Source organism: Alligator mississippiensis, chromosome 15 (assembly GCF_030867095.1).
Source record: "Alligator mississippiensis isolate rAllMis1 chromosome 15, rAllMis1, whole genome shotgun sequence".
NCBI classification, from domain to species: domain Eukaryota; kingdom Metazoa; phylum Chordata; order Crocodylia; family Alligatoridae; genus Alligator; species Alligator mississippiensis.
The window spans coordinates 2,147,522-2,161,326 of record NC_081838.1 but is presented as its reverse complement, the minus strand read 5'-3'; the positions used below and the strand labels follow the sequence as shown (position 1 = coordinate 2,161,326).

General features: G+C 51.5%; 1 protein-coding gene across 1 annotated transcript; it reads left to right on the top strand.

Annotated features, from left to right (window-relative positions):
• The first annotated feature begins 217 nt into the window (after positions 1-217).
• On the top strand, positions 218-12,912 carry LOC102573174 (cytochrome P450 2G1). The gene is made up of 9 exons (XM_059719017.1): positions 218-678; positions 2,753-2,915; positions 3,703-3,852; positions 4,549-4,709; positions 5,415-5,591; positions 5,851-5,992; positions 8,427-8,614; positions 11,382-11,523; positions 11,865-12,912. The coding sequence occupies exons 1-9, from the start codon at positions 496-498 to the stop codon at positions 12,068-12,070; spliced, it is 1,512 nt and encodes a 503-aa protein (XP_059575000.1). The 5' UTR covers positions 218-495; the 3' UTR covers positions 12,071-12,912.
• The last annotated feature ends 893 nt before the right edge of the window (positions 12,913-13,805 follow it).

Below are 13,805 nucleotides of genomic sequence, written 5' to 3'. Positions count from 1 at the left end.
AGTAACTTCTCTACAATTTACCAACTACATCTTATCACCAGGACATGATTCCCCTTCCCCCCCCCCCGACCTGTTTCTCACCCATTGTCTGCCACACATTTGCATTTTCATTGACCTGCGTTCTTGCATACTAACTTCTATCCCATCCAGGAAGAGCACACAACAACTGCAGATGCCTCCTATGCCTTAAAGAAGGGTGTTTCCACCTAAAAGCTTGCAAAGACTTATCCCAGCTATTTTAGTAGGTCTAATGAAGGATATTGGATTTATCCAAAGAAACATTTGTGCGCTCAGATGTCACACTTACCTGGGACAATTCAAGAGCAAGATATAACAATGCTTCATGGGCGTGCCAGCCAAGTCCCTCATGATTTCCTAATCTGGGGTTGCTGCTTCCCAGTATGGTATACACACACACACCTGCAGGCAGGCGTGCATTAAGTACATCAGATCAGACGCCTCTTGGCACTGCTCTCAGTCTCCTGGTGGTTTGGCATGATGGAGTTTGGAAATGCAGCTGTGCTCCCCCTGGCAGCCTGTGCTGCCGGCCTGATGATCTTCTGGAAGTGGAAACGGCAGCAACAGACAAGCAAACTCCCCCCAGGGCCAACTTTGCTGGAAGTCTGTCACTACGTGCTGCAGGTCTGGAACAAGGGAATGTTTGAACCTCTGAGGAAGGTGAGTCATCTCCTCCCCAGAACTATCATCTTCGTACTGGTCTACCTGGGGAGCCATTTCTCCCAACCTCACCCAAGCAGCCGCACCCAGGAGCTATAGCAAAGCTCAGCACCTGCGCTAGCGCAGACCCCATTACCTCCGGACTACGTGCATACCTGCAGGATCAGCTCCCAGGACTGATCATGCACTTGCTTAGAAATAGATACAGTCCTGATGCCTGAGACAAGGACCCAGACTCCCCAAACCCCTGCCCCACAACCTTCTATGGAAGAACAATCTTCACTGGGCTACAGTTCATCTCCTTCTAGCTTGCTGTCCCCAACTAGACCATTCCTGGTTGTCTAGGGGGTGGCTCCAGCAGGAGGTGTGGAGAGAGCCCCATCACTCAGCCCACAGGAAGGGTACTGGGGTTGTAGGGGCTGGGTAGGGATCTACTTAAATCGTGGTTTCAGGAAAACCAGCCATCTCGGAAAAATAGCATTGGCCATGATTTCTCAGGCAATCAACCAGGAGATTGCAGCCCAAGTAAGAGAGGAAGGTGATGGCTGGTGGGGTGGCATAAAGGGCAGCAGCCAAGATGGAAGCTGCCCCTGGAGCATCTCTGACAATTAGCAACAAAAGGTGGGACTGGACAAAGGGTGGGGCTGCACAAAGGGCAGGCAGCAATCGAGATGACAGCCACCCTCTTGTCCCTCCTCCCCCTGGGGCCTCTGTACCAATCAGCACCAAGGGGCCAGGCCATTTCACCAATCAGTACAAAGGGTCTGGGTCGCTGCAAGATAACCGCAAAAATCGGCTTCCCTGGCAACGACCAGACCAAAAGAATTCCTTCCTCTTGCCAAGAGTTAGTGATAGATATTAGAGTACCTCAAGGCTCAAAAGGAGCTCAGTGCCTGGGTCACCGACTTCTTGCACAAGTCGCCAAAACCACAAGGCTTTTCATCAGTGCCAGCACTAGCTCTGCTCTGGAGTCGGGGTGGTCTGCAGATAACTGCATTATCAGAGGGGAGCAGGGGCCTCCCCTCAGGGTGCTCTAGACCCAGGGAAGGGTCTGCTGAGCCCTGTGGAGGGCAGGTGATGTGCACACTCCCTGCTCCTCACACTGCTTCCTGCCACGCTCCAGGAAGCTCCTCAATTCACACCCAGAACCACGGGTAGCTCTTGGGTGGCACCCAGCTCCCACCAGCATACTCGGGGCTCACCTTGGCAGTTGGCATCACATTCAGGGGCAAAGAACAAAATGCCTGAGAGGCCCAAGGCATGAAGAGAGCCTCTTGTGAGACCCATTTGAATTGGGCAGAAAAGGAAGCAACCAGATGGCCAAAGGCTGCACCCGATAGCACAGTCCAAGCTCTTTTCCTTGGCACGGGACTGGATGGATACGTGACCAATTGCAGCCAGGCTCTTGCATGACATAACATTCTCCAAACTATGTAGATCCTTATTAAATGCCATGTAACTACATGCGGAGGTGCATGGGAATAACCTGTACTGGGAAGGCTTCTTAAACAGCCAGTCCATTCCTTTCTTAAGTCACCACCTAAACGACATGGCCTGGCTTATGTCCCATGCTGCTTTTCGTTCCTTGCATTCCCTCCTTCAGACATCTTTTTGGCTTATATAGCCACTTAAACATGCGTGTGAAGGCTCTGGTGACCAAGGGCCCACACCCTTCCAGCTCAGCTCCTCAGTGGTCAATGGGGCCAGAATATCATGCCTCATCAGATCCTTGGGACAGGTCTACCTCCTCAGTACGGTCACAGCTTACTACCAGGGGTTCCCGTGTCCTCTTTCATGTCTGGGCACTACTGAAACAGAGCGGGGAGAAATCCCTCTAGCAGTGCTGCAGTCTCCGTATAGCCCAACTGGCCCAGCAGTTCCATGTGGGATATGAACTGATCCAGGATTTCATGGGCCAACGTCCATCGCTTCTACACAGTGTAGTTTCACCAAGAGTCTCACCCAGCTCAGGCTATGGCCACATATCGCTCGTCTGCCTGGGTTGAGTGCACCTTGCTGGTCATGGCAGCATCTGACCATTCTGGCTTCTCATTCCTCCCAATTCCCAACACAGGTGAGAGAGAAGTACGGCCCCGTGTTCATGGTGAATATTGGCCCGCGGCAGTTCATATTTTTCTGCGACTCCGACTCCGTGAGGGAAGCCCTGGTGGACCAAGGAGAAGAGTTCAGTGGGAGAGCGAGAATGGAGTCAGTGGACAGATTCTTCCATGGTCACGGTGAGCAAAAGCAAGGGCTGGCCTCTGATGGCATCACATGTCCTTTGAAAGCATTACCATGCACTCTAGGAACAACCCCCAGGGTATATAGCCTTCCAGATTCCTCTTATTGTTTTTGACCGTTCCAAATGTGATGCTGTCCAAAAATGATGGATGTTCAGAAAAAGAAAATGGAATCCACTTAGTGTAGGCTTCTTACTGGGACTTCTAGGCTGCTCAGAAGTGTGTGCGTCCTCAGTGGTCGGCAGGGGTGGAAACGAGCAAGATCCTTTGTGTCAGAATTCACCTGACAGCAGGTACTGAAAGGACAGAGGCAGTTTGGAATCAGGGACCAAAGGGGCCACTGGCTTTTCAGGGAGGAGGAGGGCGAAAGGGGGAGGATGTCAAGAATCTTTCAACCTGACATACAGAAGTGAAGAGGGCCCAGGCCTTAAAACAGAGGTAGCTGGGAGCTGTGGGACACAAGCTCAAATAAAGCCAAGCCACCCCAATGCCTGGCCCTTACATACTTCAGGGAAGGCTGGAACAAGACCCGGCAAAAGAAAAACCCAGCTCCTTCACAGTAACGGAATAAATAAGCAGGAAAGTGGTCGGTGGATTTACCATGACAATTTAAGTGGGTTTCAACTTAAGCTGAGGAATCCCCAGCTGAAAAGGAAGATGCTTCCTCAATGCACTTGATCTCCACTTCAGAAGAGTGTCATGCTAGATGCACTTTGTTCTTTAAAAAATGGTTCCTTGTACTGGACATCATGACTTGGTTCCCTACACACTTCCCTCCATCCAGGTCTTCTCTTGGCTAACGGGGAACGGTGGAAGCAGCTCCGGCGATTCTCCGCTTCAACCCTGAGGAATTTTGGGATGGGGAAAAAAAGCATTGAGGAGCGGATCCAGGAAGAATCTCAGTACCTGGTAGAGGAGATGGGGAAAAACAAAGGTCGGTGCTTTCTACACTGCTCTGGGGGTGTGAACTCAAACGCATCTGGTCTGGTTCTGGTTAATGGACATGGATAACGAAATGCCTCAGAGACCACTTTCAGAGACTCCAGGTCTCAAGTAAGAGTTTAGCGTTATCCAAGCCCTCAGAGCCCAGCAGCTCCCGTCACTGCCAGGGGAGTTCTCCAAGAGGACACCCTGGACATGCCAGGTTCTTCTCAAAATCCAGACCAGGCACCCAGCACTGCTGGGCCCTGGTCCTTGAGGACCTTCAGACCCTGGGGAACTTCTTCCAGCAGCTCACATCTCCCTTTCTGAAGGCACACGTCTGCTGCACTCCCAGCACCAATGACAGCATGGGAAGACACATCCCAGTCCCAGCTCCCTCTCTCAGGTGTGCCAAACAGCACAGCACTGCATAGGACAGGGCTCCCTGCCACCTCGCCCCTCCTATTACCCTCTCAAATGTTTGCAGTTGGTGCCAAGGTCCCCATCACAACACCCATGACGGCGAGCTGGATCTGAGCCAGCTAAACCTGAACCTACATACATCTGCGGAAGTTTCCAGGTCACACCCTCACCCCAGGCTTTGGGGGAAACTCATAATTAAAACTTCACCCCCCTGGTGTCAGGGGTCTCCAGAGCTTGATACTCCTAAGATTGGTGCTCATTGACCCTCTGATCTCCCCACCACCAGGTTCTCCCTTTGACCCCACCCTCGCCATCACACACTCGATTGCCAACGTCATCTGCTCCATTGTCTTTGGGAACCGCTTCGACTACAAGGACCAGAACTTCCTGAACTTGATGGGCAGCATCAACAACGCATTCTTGGATATGAGCAAGACCTCAAGTATGGTAGGTGATGTTTCTGGGGCACAAGGAGGATTGGTTGCATGCAAGATTCTCCTGTCTCTGCCAATGGGGTAAAGGACCCCATTCTGTCCATGTTGTAGCCATCCCAAAGCCCCATCCTCAGTGCAGACTCAGGGCCTCCAACAGGCCGACAGCCTGTCCCTCTCATTGTTCAGGACGTTATCCTCGACCAGGAAGAGGCTTTCTTGATAGCCTCTGCTTTCTCAGCCTTTGGGGGTTGTGCCTTCTCAGGAAGGCCCCATCTCCCATCAACAAAGATAATTAGTATGGGATTACGGCCCCTGCTCTTACCTCCCAACCGGCACAGTGCCAGTGGAGCACCTCAGAGGACAAAGCCAATGTCTTGTGGGCCAACATCGCACACATGCAACAGGTAGGGCATAAGGAACACTTTGAGCAAGTACCTAAGCCAGGCCAGCAGCCAAGGCTGGAGTCTAACTCAACAGGGGGGTCAAGAACAGATGGGTCCAAGGAAGAGATCCCCCCATGGGTCAGCAAGTGGAGATGGGGTAGGAAGGAGGGGACTGGGGATTCTGGGAGACATTTCTAAAATTGAGGTGAGTGCCATAAAACCAGATAAACATGGATGATGCCACTGCAGGTCTTCACTCACGGTGCCCCCTGATCCTCCAATGAGAACACAGCTTTCCAGTCCGTTGACCTGACTCCCCTCTTCCTCATCCCCAGTTCTATGAGATGTTTCCGAGGATCATGCAATACATACCCGGCCCACACAATCGGGCTTATAAACACTACAAGGCCCTACACGATTTCATCCTGGAGAGGGTGAGGATAAACCAGCAGAGCCTGGACCCCAGCTGCCCTCGGGACTTCATTGACTCCTTCCTCATCAGGATGGAAGAGGTAAGCAGAGGAGGGTTACTACTGCCACTACGTGTTAGGACAGGCCTGTGATGCTTTCCATGGGAGCTTACCCATAATTGACCTGGGAACTCAGATCTAGACTCACCAACTTGAGCAGACCCAATAACACCTCCCCTTTAGAGAGTCATGTGAAGCCTGGGCAAGAGAGGCATTCTTGGTTGAGGGGCAAATCCAGGTGCAAACTAGATGCCAGGTGGGCATTATGTGCTAGGAGTCCTTTCTATTCCCTCCTTTCCAGGAAAAGCAAAACCCACAGAGTGAATTCAGCACCAGGAACCTGGTGGACACAGCAATCCAGTTATTCTTTGCTGGGACAGAGACAACAAGCTCCACCTTGAGATTCGGACTCCTGTTCTTGGTGAAATACCCAGAGGTCCAAGGTAACGTGGACAGGAAATAAAGTTATTGTACCTATGTGCACCCTGAATTTGACACAGACTGTCTGGTCACCAGTTCAGTCATCAGCTGGTCACTGGAGATCCACACACACACAAGTCCAGCCGCACAGACCAGATGCACAGGTAAGAGCCCTGCTCCTGCCTCCCCTCTCCAGAGTCCTTTTCAGGTTGCCAGTAGCTAATGAGGCTGTGATGATTAGCTTTGTATTTCAGGGAGGCTGGAGCTGGTGCTGCATTGCTAACCCTGCACAGAGAACAGTTATCCTTGGAGAGCAACAGTGGTGGTTTCATAGTTGGTACGGTCGGAAGAGACCTGAGCAGGTCATCAAGCCCGACCCTCTGCCCCAGGCAGGAAAGGATACTGGGGTCAAATGACCCCAACAAGGTGATTGTCTAGCCTCCTTTGAAGACCCCCAGGGTAGGAGCCAGCACCACTTCCCTTGCAAGTTGGTTCCAGCTCCTAGCTGCCCTGACAGTGAAGTAGCCCCTCCTGATGTCTAGTCTGAATCTACTCTCCCTCAACTTATGGCCATTATTCCTTGTTACTCCTGGTAGTGCTCAGGGGAACAGGAACTCTCACATTGCCTGCTGGTCCCCCTTGGCATGTTTATAGGCAGCCACAAGATCCCCTCTCAGCCTTCTCTTGTGGAGGCTGAACAGGTTCAAGTTCCATAGTCTCTCCTCGTAGGGCCTGCCCTGCTGCCCCCTGACCATGTGAGTGTCCCTCCTCTGGACCCTCTCCATGCTGGCCTCATCCCTCCTGAAGTGCGGTGCCCAGAACTGGATGCAGTACTCCAGCTACGGCCTGGCCAGTGCTGCATAGAGGGGGAGGATCACTGCCTTGGACCTGCTTGAGATGCATCTGTGGATGCATGACAAGGTGCGGTTAGCCTTCCTGACCGCGTCCCCACACTGGCGGCCCATGTTCATCTTGGAATCAGTAGTGACCCAAGATCCTTTTCTGCCTCTGTGCTGACAAGAAGGGACTTCCCCAGCCTGTAGGTCTGCTGCTGGTTCTCTCTCCCTAGGTGCAGCACCTTGCACTTGTCAGTGTTGAAACCCATCCTGCTCTCATCCACCCACCCCTGTAACCTGTCCAAATCTAGTTGTAGCCTGTCCCTCTCCTCTAGTGTGCCCACCTCTCCCCACATCTTAGTGTCATCTGTGAATTTGAGCAGGGTGCTTTTTACCCCCTCGTCCAAGTCACTGATGAAGATGTTGAACAGTGCGGGCCCAAGGACCGAGCCCTGGGGGACCCCACTGCTCACATCCCTCCAGGTCAAAAATGACCTGTCCACGACCACTCCCTGGGTGCGGCCCCACAGCCAATTTGCGACCCATCTGACTGTGTAGGTGTCGACACCAGTCGCCTAATTTTTTAAATGAGGATGGGGTAAAAGACAGTGTCGAAGGCCTTCCTAAAGTCCAGAAAGACTACGTCCACCGCGACACCTGCATCCAAGCCTTTTGTGACCTGTTCATAGAAGGCAATCAGGTTGGTCTGACAGGACCTGCCTCGAATGAACCTATCTTGGTTGCCCCTAAGCATAACCTCCCCTGCTGGTCCCTTGCATAGGTGCTCCTGGATAATTTTCTCAAAGAGCTTCCCCAGGACTGAGGTAAGACTAAACGGGCCTATAGTTTCCTCCCTTTTTTGAAAATGGGGACCAAATTGGAACTTTTCAAGTCCTCTGGCACCTCACCGGAGCACCATGAGTGCTCAAAGCTGTGCCAGGGGTCCTGCAATGACCTCTGCCAATTCCATCAGCACTCTGGGGTGAAGATCATCAGGACCTGCTGATATGACCACGTCTATTCCCACCAGAAGTTCCCTGACTAGGTCCTCGCTGACCCTGGGCCTGGCTGCGCCTCCCCTAGGTTCATCCAGAATCCCAGTTAAGGGGATGTCCCTGTCCCTGCTCAGAAAAAAATGGAAGCAAAGAATCTGTTAAAGAGGTTAGATGGGGTGGGATGTCAAAGGTCTGCAACTCACTCCCAGCTCTGCCCAAGATGCCTTGAGCAGCCCTGGACCAGGCACTGGATAGTTCCCTGGCTCAAAATGGAAAGAATATCATTCTCTGCCTTGTGCCTGTAGATAAGAATGGGCTGGGGGCGTTGAATGTCTCTTACTGTGGGTCCATGCTGCATTTGACACAATGGATCCTCGGACCAGGGGCTAGTGACACCGTCCAGCTGGGAAGGTGTCTTGTCTCCTAGGAAGACCTGGAAGGCTTAGGAGAGACTGAGAAGAGGGAGCAAAAGGTGGGCACTTCTGGAGGCAGTAGTGGCCACCCAAGATAGGCTGAGGAAGGGTTTTCACTGAGGCTGGGCCTGTCCTTACACAACTGACATTGCTGGGGGATCAGAGCCTGCAGCACAAACACCAAGCCCACCCCTTCCAATCCTGTCTCTGCAGACAAGGTGCATGAGGAAATCGACTGCGTCATAGGGAGGACCCACAGCCCAGCCATGAACGACCGAGGCCGGATGCCGTACACCAACGCCGTGATCCACGAGATCCAGAGACTGGCTAACATCCTCCCATTTGGGGTTCCGCGCAAAGTGACCTGCGACACCCACTTCCGGGGGTACCTTCTCCCCAAGGTGCTAGACAAGAGAAGTAGACAAATCGGGGGGGTTGGACCAAAAGAAATATCATGAGGTTCAACAAGGACAAGTGCGATGTCCTGCTCAAAGCAGGACCATCCCCAGCTAGATAATCCAAGGCAAATCTTTGTCTAGCTGGGTTTTGAAAACCTCCAGGGATGGAGCTTCCACCGCTTCTCTGGATAACCTGTTCCAGTGTTTTACTACTCTCTTAGTCAGAAAATTCTTCCTAATATCTAACCTCAACTTCCCTTGCTGCAACTGCGAACCGTTGCTCCTTGTTCATAGACGATAGGGCTGGAAGGGACCTCGGAAGATGATTGAGTCCAGTCCCCTGCACCAGTTCCAGGAAGTCAGTAAGAGTTAAAGGATCCCAGCAAGATAGGCGTCCAAATGTTTCTTAAAAGAATCCAGAGTAGGTGCTTGCACCACGTCTGGAGGGAGTCTATTCCAGGCCTTGGGGCCTTGGACAGTGAAGAAGTTTTTCCTTATGTCCAGCCTGAAACGATCTTGGAGGTTTGTGACAATTTGACCTTGTCATCCCTTGGGGCGCTCTCGAGAAGAGACACCCCCCCCCCCCGATCCTGGTGAGCACCCCTTATATACTTATAGGCTGCCACCAGGTCCCCCCTGCGCCTGTGCTTTTCCAGGCTGAAAAGTCCCATGACTCTCAGCCTCTCTCATCATTAGGCCCGTTTTTCTGCCCTCTCATCACGTGCGGGGCTCTCCTCTCCACTCTCTCAAGCTTCTCCACATCCTTCCCGAATTGTGGAGCCCAGAATTGGACACAGTACTCCAGCTGTGGCCTCACCAAGGCCGAGTACAGTGGGAGGATGACATCCTGATATTTGCTTGAGAAGCATCTATGGATGCAAGCCAGAGTTTTGCTCACTTTACCAGCTGCGACATGAAATTGGTGGCTCACGTTCATCGTGTGGTCAGTCATGACCCCCAGTCCCTTTCAGCCGTGGTGCTAGCAAGTATAGCACTGCCGAGCCTATAAGCATGCTGCAGGTTTGTACTCCACCCCAAGGTGGAGTACCTTACATTATTCAGTATTGAATGTTGGCGGGTTTTCTTCCAACCATTTTCCCAGCCTGTCGAGGTCGCCCTGGATTACCAGCCTATCTTCGGGTGTGGACGCTTTATCCTAAAGTTCAGTGTCGTTGGCAAACTTGGCCAGTCCACTTCTGATACCAATGTCTACACCGTTACTAAAGATGTTAAGAATATATGCCCAAGGACAGAGCTTTCCTGATGTCGAGGACTTCTGCATTGCTGACTGACTTGCCAGCTTTGCGGTGGATAGTGAAAGTGATCAGCTCATGGTCGCCGTCTCCCAGCTTCCCTTCGATTATTAGGTCACTGACTAGATCATCCCCTTTAGACAGTACCCCAAGCTCCTGGCATTGGTGTACAGGCATGTAAGTGTCCCACTGGAGGCCCTAGTCATCCCTACGCTCCCAGGAAGACATCATTCCAGAGCTGCGGTAGGGGTGGATTCCCTTGTGTGCCTTAGCCTGCTGGTTTTGTAGAAGCTGCCCAGTAGGCTTGCTCTGGCAGTAATCCCCCCACCCCCCGGTGGGCTTAGTTTAAAGCCCAGTCGAGCAGGTCAGCCATTCTGGCAGAGAAGACCCTCCTTCTCAGTGAAGTGAGGTAGAGGCCGTCTCTAACCAGCAGACCACTGCCTCTCTCACCAAAGAGTGGACTGAGATCGAGAAAACCAAAGCCTTCATGATGACACCAGCACCACAGTCTTCAGTTGACTACCTCAATCCTCCTCAGCCCATGACCTGAAACCAGGAGGATCGAGGAAGACACAACCTGCCACCGCTGAATGAGGCCAAATTGGCACTGGTGAGACCACAACTGGAGTCCTGTGTCCAGTTTTGGAACGCGCACCATGGAAAGGATGTGGATGAGTTGAAGGGAGTCCAGTGGAGGGTAACAGCAATGTTTTGGGGGCTGGAGGCACATGACTTGTGAGGAGAGGCCGAGGGAACTGCGTTTATTTCCTGCCCACATGCAGAGGGGCTTGAAGGGAATTCCAAAGACTGGAGCTGAACAGGTCTCAGTGGGGGCAGATGACAGAACAAGGAGCAATGGGCTCTGTCTGCAGCAAGGGAACTTGAGGTTGGATATTAGGAAAAACTCTCACAAGGAGGATAGTAAAGCCCTGGAACAGGCCACCCAGAATGGTGGTGGAGTCTCCATCCTTGGAAGTTTTTAAGGCCTGGCTAGACTAAGCCTTGGCTGGGATGATGTCGTTTAGAATGATCCTGCTTTAAGCAGGGGTTGGACTAGATGGAACCTGAGGTCCCTTCCAACCTGACTTTTCTATGATTCTATTAGATGGAGGCCAGTCCTATAAGGAAGAGGTTAGATAAGCATCTAGCTAGGGTCATCTAGACCCAGCACTCTTTCCTGCCTATGCAGGGGGTCGGACTTGATGATCTATTGAGGTCCCTTCTGACCCTAATATCTATGAATCTATAAGAGTGATCCCAGGCACATTGCCATGAGTGTGTTCACCACCATACCGGCATTGCAGGGCCTATCTCTACCTTGCCCAGGAGATTTCAGAGTTGTCACCAGTGGTAAATTTAACATCCTCTCAGCCTGAGATGTTGGGAAACACTGCTTTCTGGGGGGATCTATTTCCCCACAGTTCCCAGCTGCACAAGAATTTATCTGCTTGCAGAAGCTCCAGGTAGAAATGGTTTAATTCTCCCATTGCTGTTGTGTTCCCATCTCCAATTCCCAGGATACAGATGTCTGCATTGCCTTGGGCATACTTCTCCAGGACCCCAAATACTTCAAAGATCGAAAAAGCTTTCACCCGGAGCATTTCCTGGACGAGGAAGGCCACTTCAAAAAGAATGATAGCTTTCTGCCATTCGGCACAGGTACGAGTGACGGCTCCATTCCCAACCCTACTAGGTTCGACTCCCCACTCAAAGACTCCCATGAAATAGGATACTGGAAGAACCAGTTCACTCCTCTGTGACTCAGTTGCCTCACCATCCCGAAAGGGCTGTTTGCCCAGAGACAAAAAGCTTGTAGGTCTGTAGAGGGTGCGGCATTTATAGATTGAGACGTGAGATGGGAGGCAGGTGAGCACAGAATCCTTCCTCCCATCTCTCCTTAGCCAGAGACCTTCCAGGACCTATAGCTCAGGCAGGTCTCCTGTTAGACCCTTGCAGACTAGAGTTCATTTATTTGCCCGTCACTCTGCTTATCCCTGCAGGAAAGAGGGTGTGTCTGGGCAAGAGCCTGGCCCTCATGGAGCTCTTCCTGATGCTGACCACCATCCTGCAGCGCTTCACCCTGAAATCACCAAAAGAGCCGCAGGAAATTGATCTCACCCCAAAAGCAAATGGATCTGGAATTGTTCCTCCCAGTTACGAGCTCTATGCCCTGCTGCGGGAGGAAGGGCTGCACGACAGCGCCTAGGACATGGAACAGGCATGCAACAGGGTAAAGCACCTCCTTCTCCTTCATGTCTCCACTCCAAAATGTTAGATGGGCTGCTCCCAATATGCTGCACAGGTGTTGGTGTTCCCAAATCTTGTGGGGTGCATTGGAGTGCTACAGGGCATCTCAGGACATGATCCAGGTTTGTGTCGCCTGACAAACATTGCTTGGTTGTGTAGAGGCCCCGTGATTTCAGAGCAACTTGCAAAGGACCTTTTGACCCCAAAATGGCCGATACACACGTGTCGTTGAGGAGACCTCCCAAGCAAGATCTCACCTTTAGGCATTGACTCTGTCCACAGCTGGTCGTCATACCCAGTGTTTTTCATACTTCCGTTTGTCTCCATATTGCAGAAATGGTAGTGTTGTAGGCCATAAGACAGGCCAAGAGCTGAAGTGTTAAAATCTGCAAGTCTACACATCTGTGGAAAGCCCCAGGGTGCATCAGAGCATGTGGGATTACATCAAGAATATCCTGGGATGTAAGGATCAGTAGCAGCCTCCTCTAGTAGATAAGAAACATAAGGTACATATCTGGGAAGACATGTAGTTGGATAACTTCATTAATCAGCAAATTGTAAAGGCACACAGCACCAATCGTGACCAAGCAAGTGTGAGCAACAGCGTCAGCTTCATGCAACAGAAATGTACTCTGCATTTGTTTAACCCTGCACTATCCCTGCTGTCGCTCAGTCTGATCGCCTGGCTGATGTGACGAATAAAGCCTACACTGAGTTTGTGCTCACCAAATAGCTGCCCTGCACTTATTTAAACCATGTGGCAGTACACCTAGCAGGTACTTGGGCAACGCGTGAATGGGATGGAAGGCAAATAGGTTGTGAATATATTTTTGCAAATGAAAAACAAACCATTGAGCAGGACTCCGCGGTACAGTTTCCAACCCAATGCGAAAATGAGACAGAGGAAGGGATCTGGGGTTCCCAGTGGAAGAAAGAGTGTGGTTTGCTGGCTGAAGCATTCATTCATGAATGCTGATCCCAGAATTCATTTCTGCCAAAGGCAGGGAGTCAGACTTGATGATCTGCTCACGTCCCTACCGACTCTACCTACTATGAAACTATGAAGCTTATAGAGGTGGCAGATGACATAAGAAGGAAAAACGTTCTCAAGTTGTAGCAATGGAGGTTTAGGTTAGATATTAGGAACTATGTTCTCACTAGGAGGGTGGTAAAACACTGAAACAGGCACCCGGGGAGATGGTGGACTCTCCATCCTTGGAGGTTTTGAAGACCTGGCAAGGCAAAGCCTTGGCTGGGAAGATGTAGTTGGGGTGGTCCTGCTTTAAGCAGAGGGTTGGATTAGATGTGACCTCCTGAGGTCCCTTCCAAACCTCATTTTCTATGATTCCTCACCCCCAGTTCTTTGAGATGTTTCCAAGGATCTTGCAATATGTACCTGGCCCACGCAATTGGGCTTGTAACCACTACAAGGCCCTACATGATTTCATCCTGCATAGGGTGAGGATAAACCAAGAGCCTGGACCCCAGATGTCCTCGGGACTTCATTGACTCCTTCCTCATCAGGATGGAAGAGGTAAGCAGGAGGGAAGTTGTCAGTGCTGCCACTACATGTTGGGGCAGGCCTGTGAGGCTTTCTATGGGTGCTTACCCGTGACTGAGCAGTGCAGCAGCAGGCTGGGAACTCAAGAATAGAGTCACCAACTTGAGCAGACCCAATAACACCTCCCTTTTGG

Excerpts from the sequence above, each read along its gene's own strand:
- LOC102573174 (XM_059719017.1), top strand. The coding sequence starts at position 496 with ATGATGGAGTTTGGAAATGCAGCTGTGCTCCCCCTGGCAGCCTGTGCT. Across the intron at positions 679-2,752 it reads TGTTTGAACCTCTGAGGAAG|GTGAGAGAGAAGTACGGCCC; the intron begins GTGAGTCATCTC and ends TTCCCAACACAG. Across the intron at positions 4,710-5,414 it reads TGAGCAAGACCTCAAGTATG|TTCTATGAGATGTTTCCGAG; the intron begins GTAGGTGATGTT and ends CCTCATCCCCAG.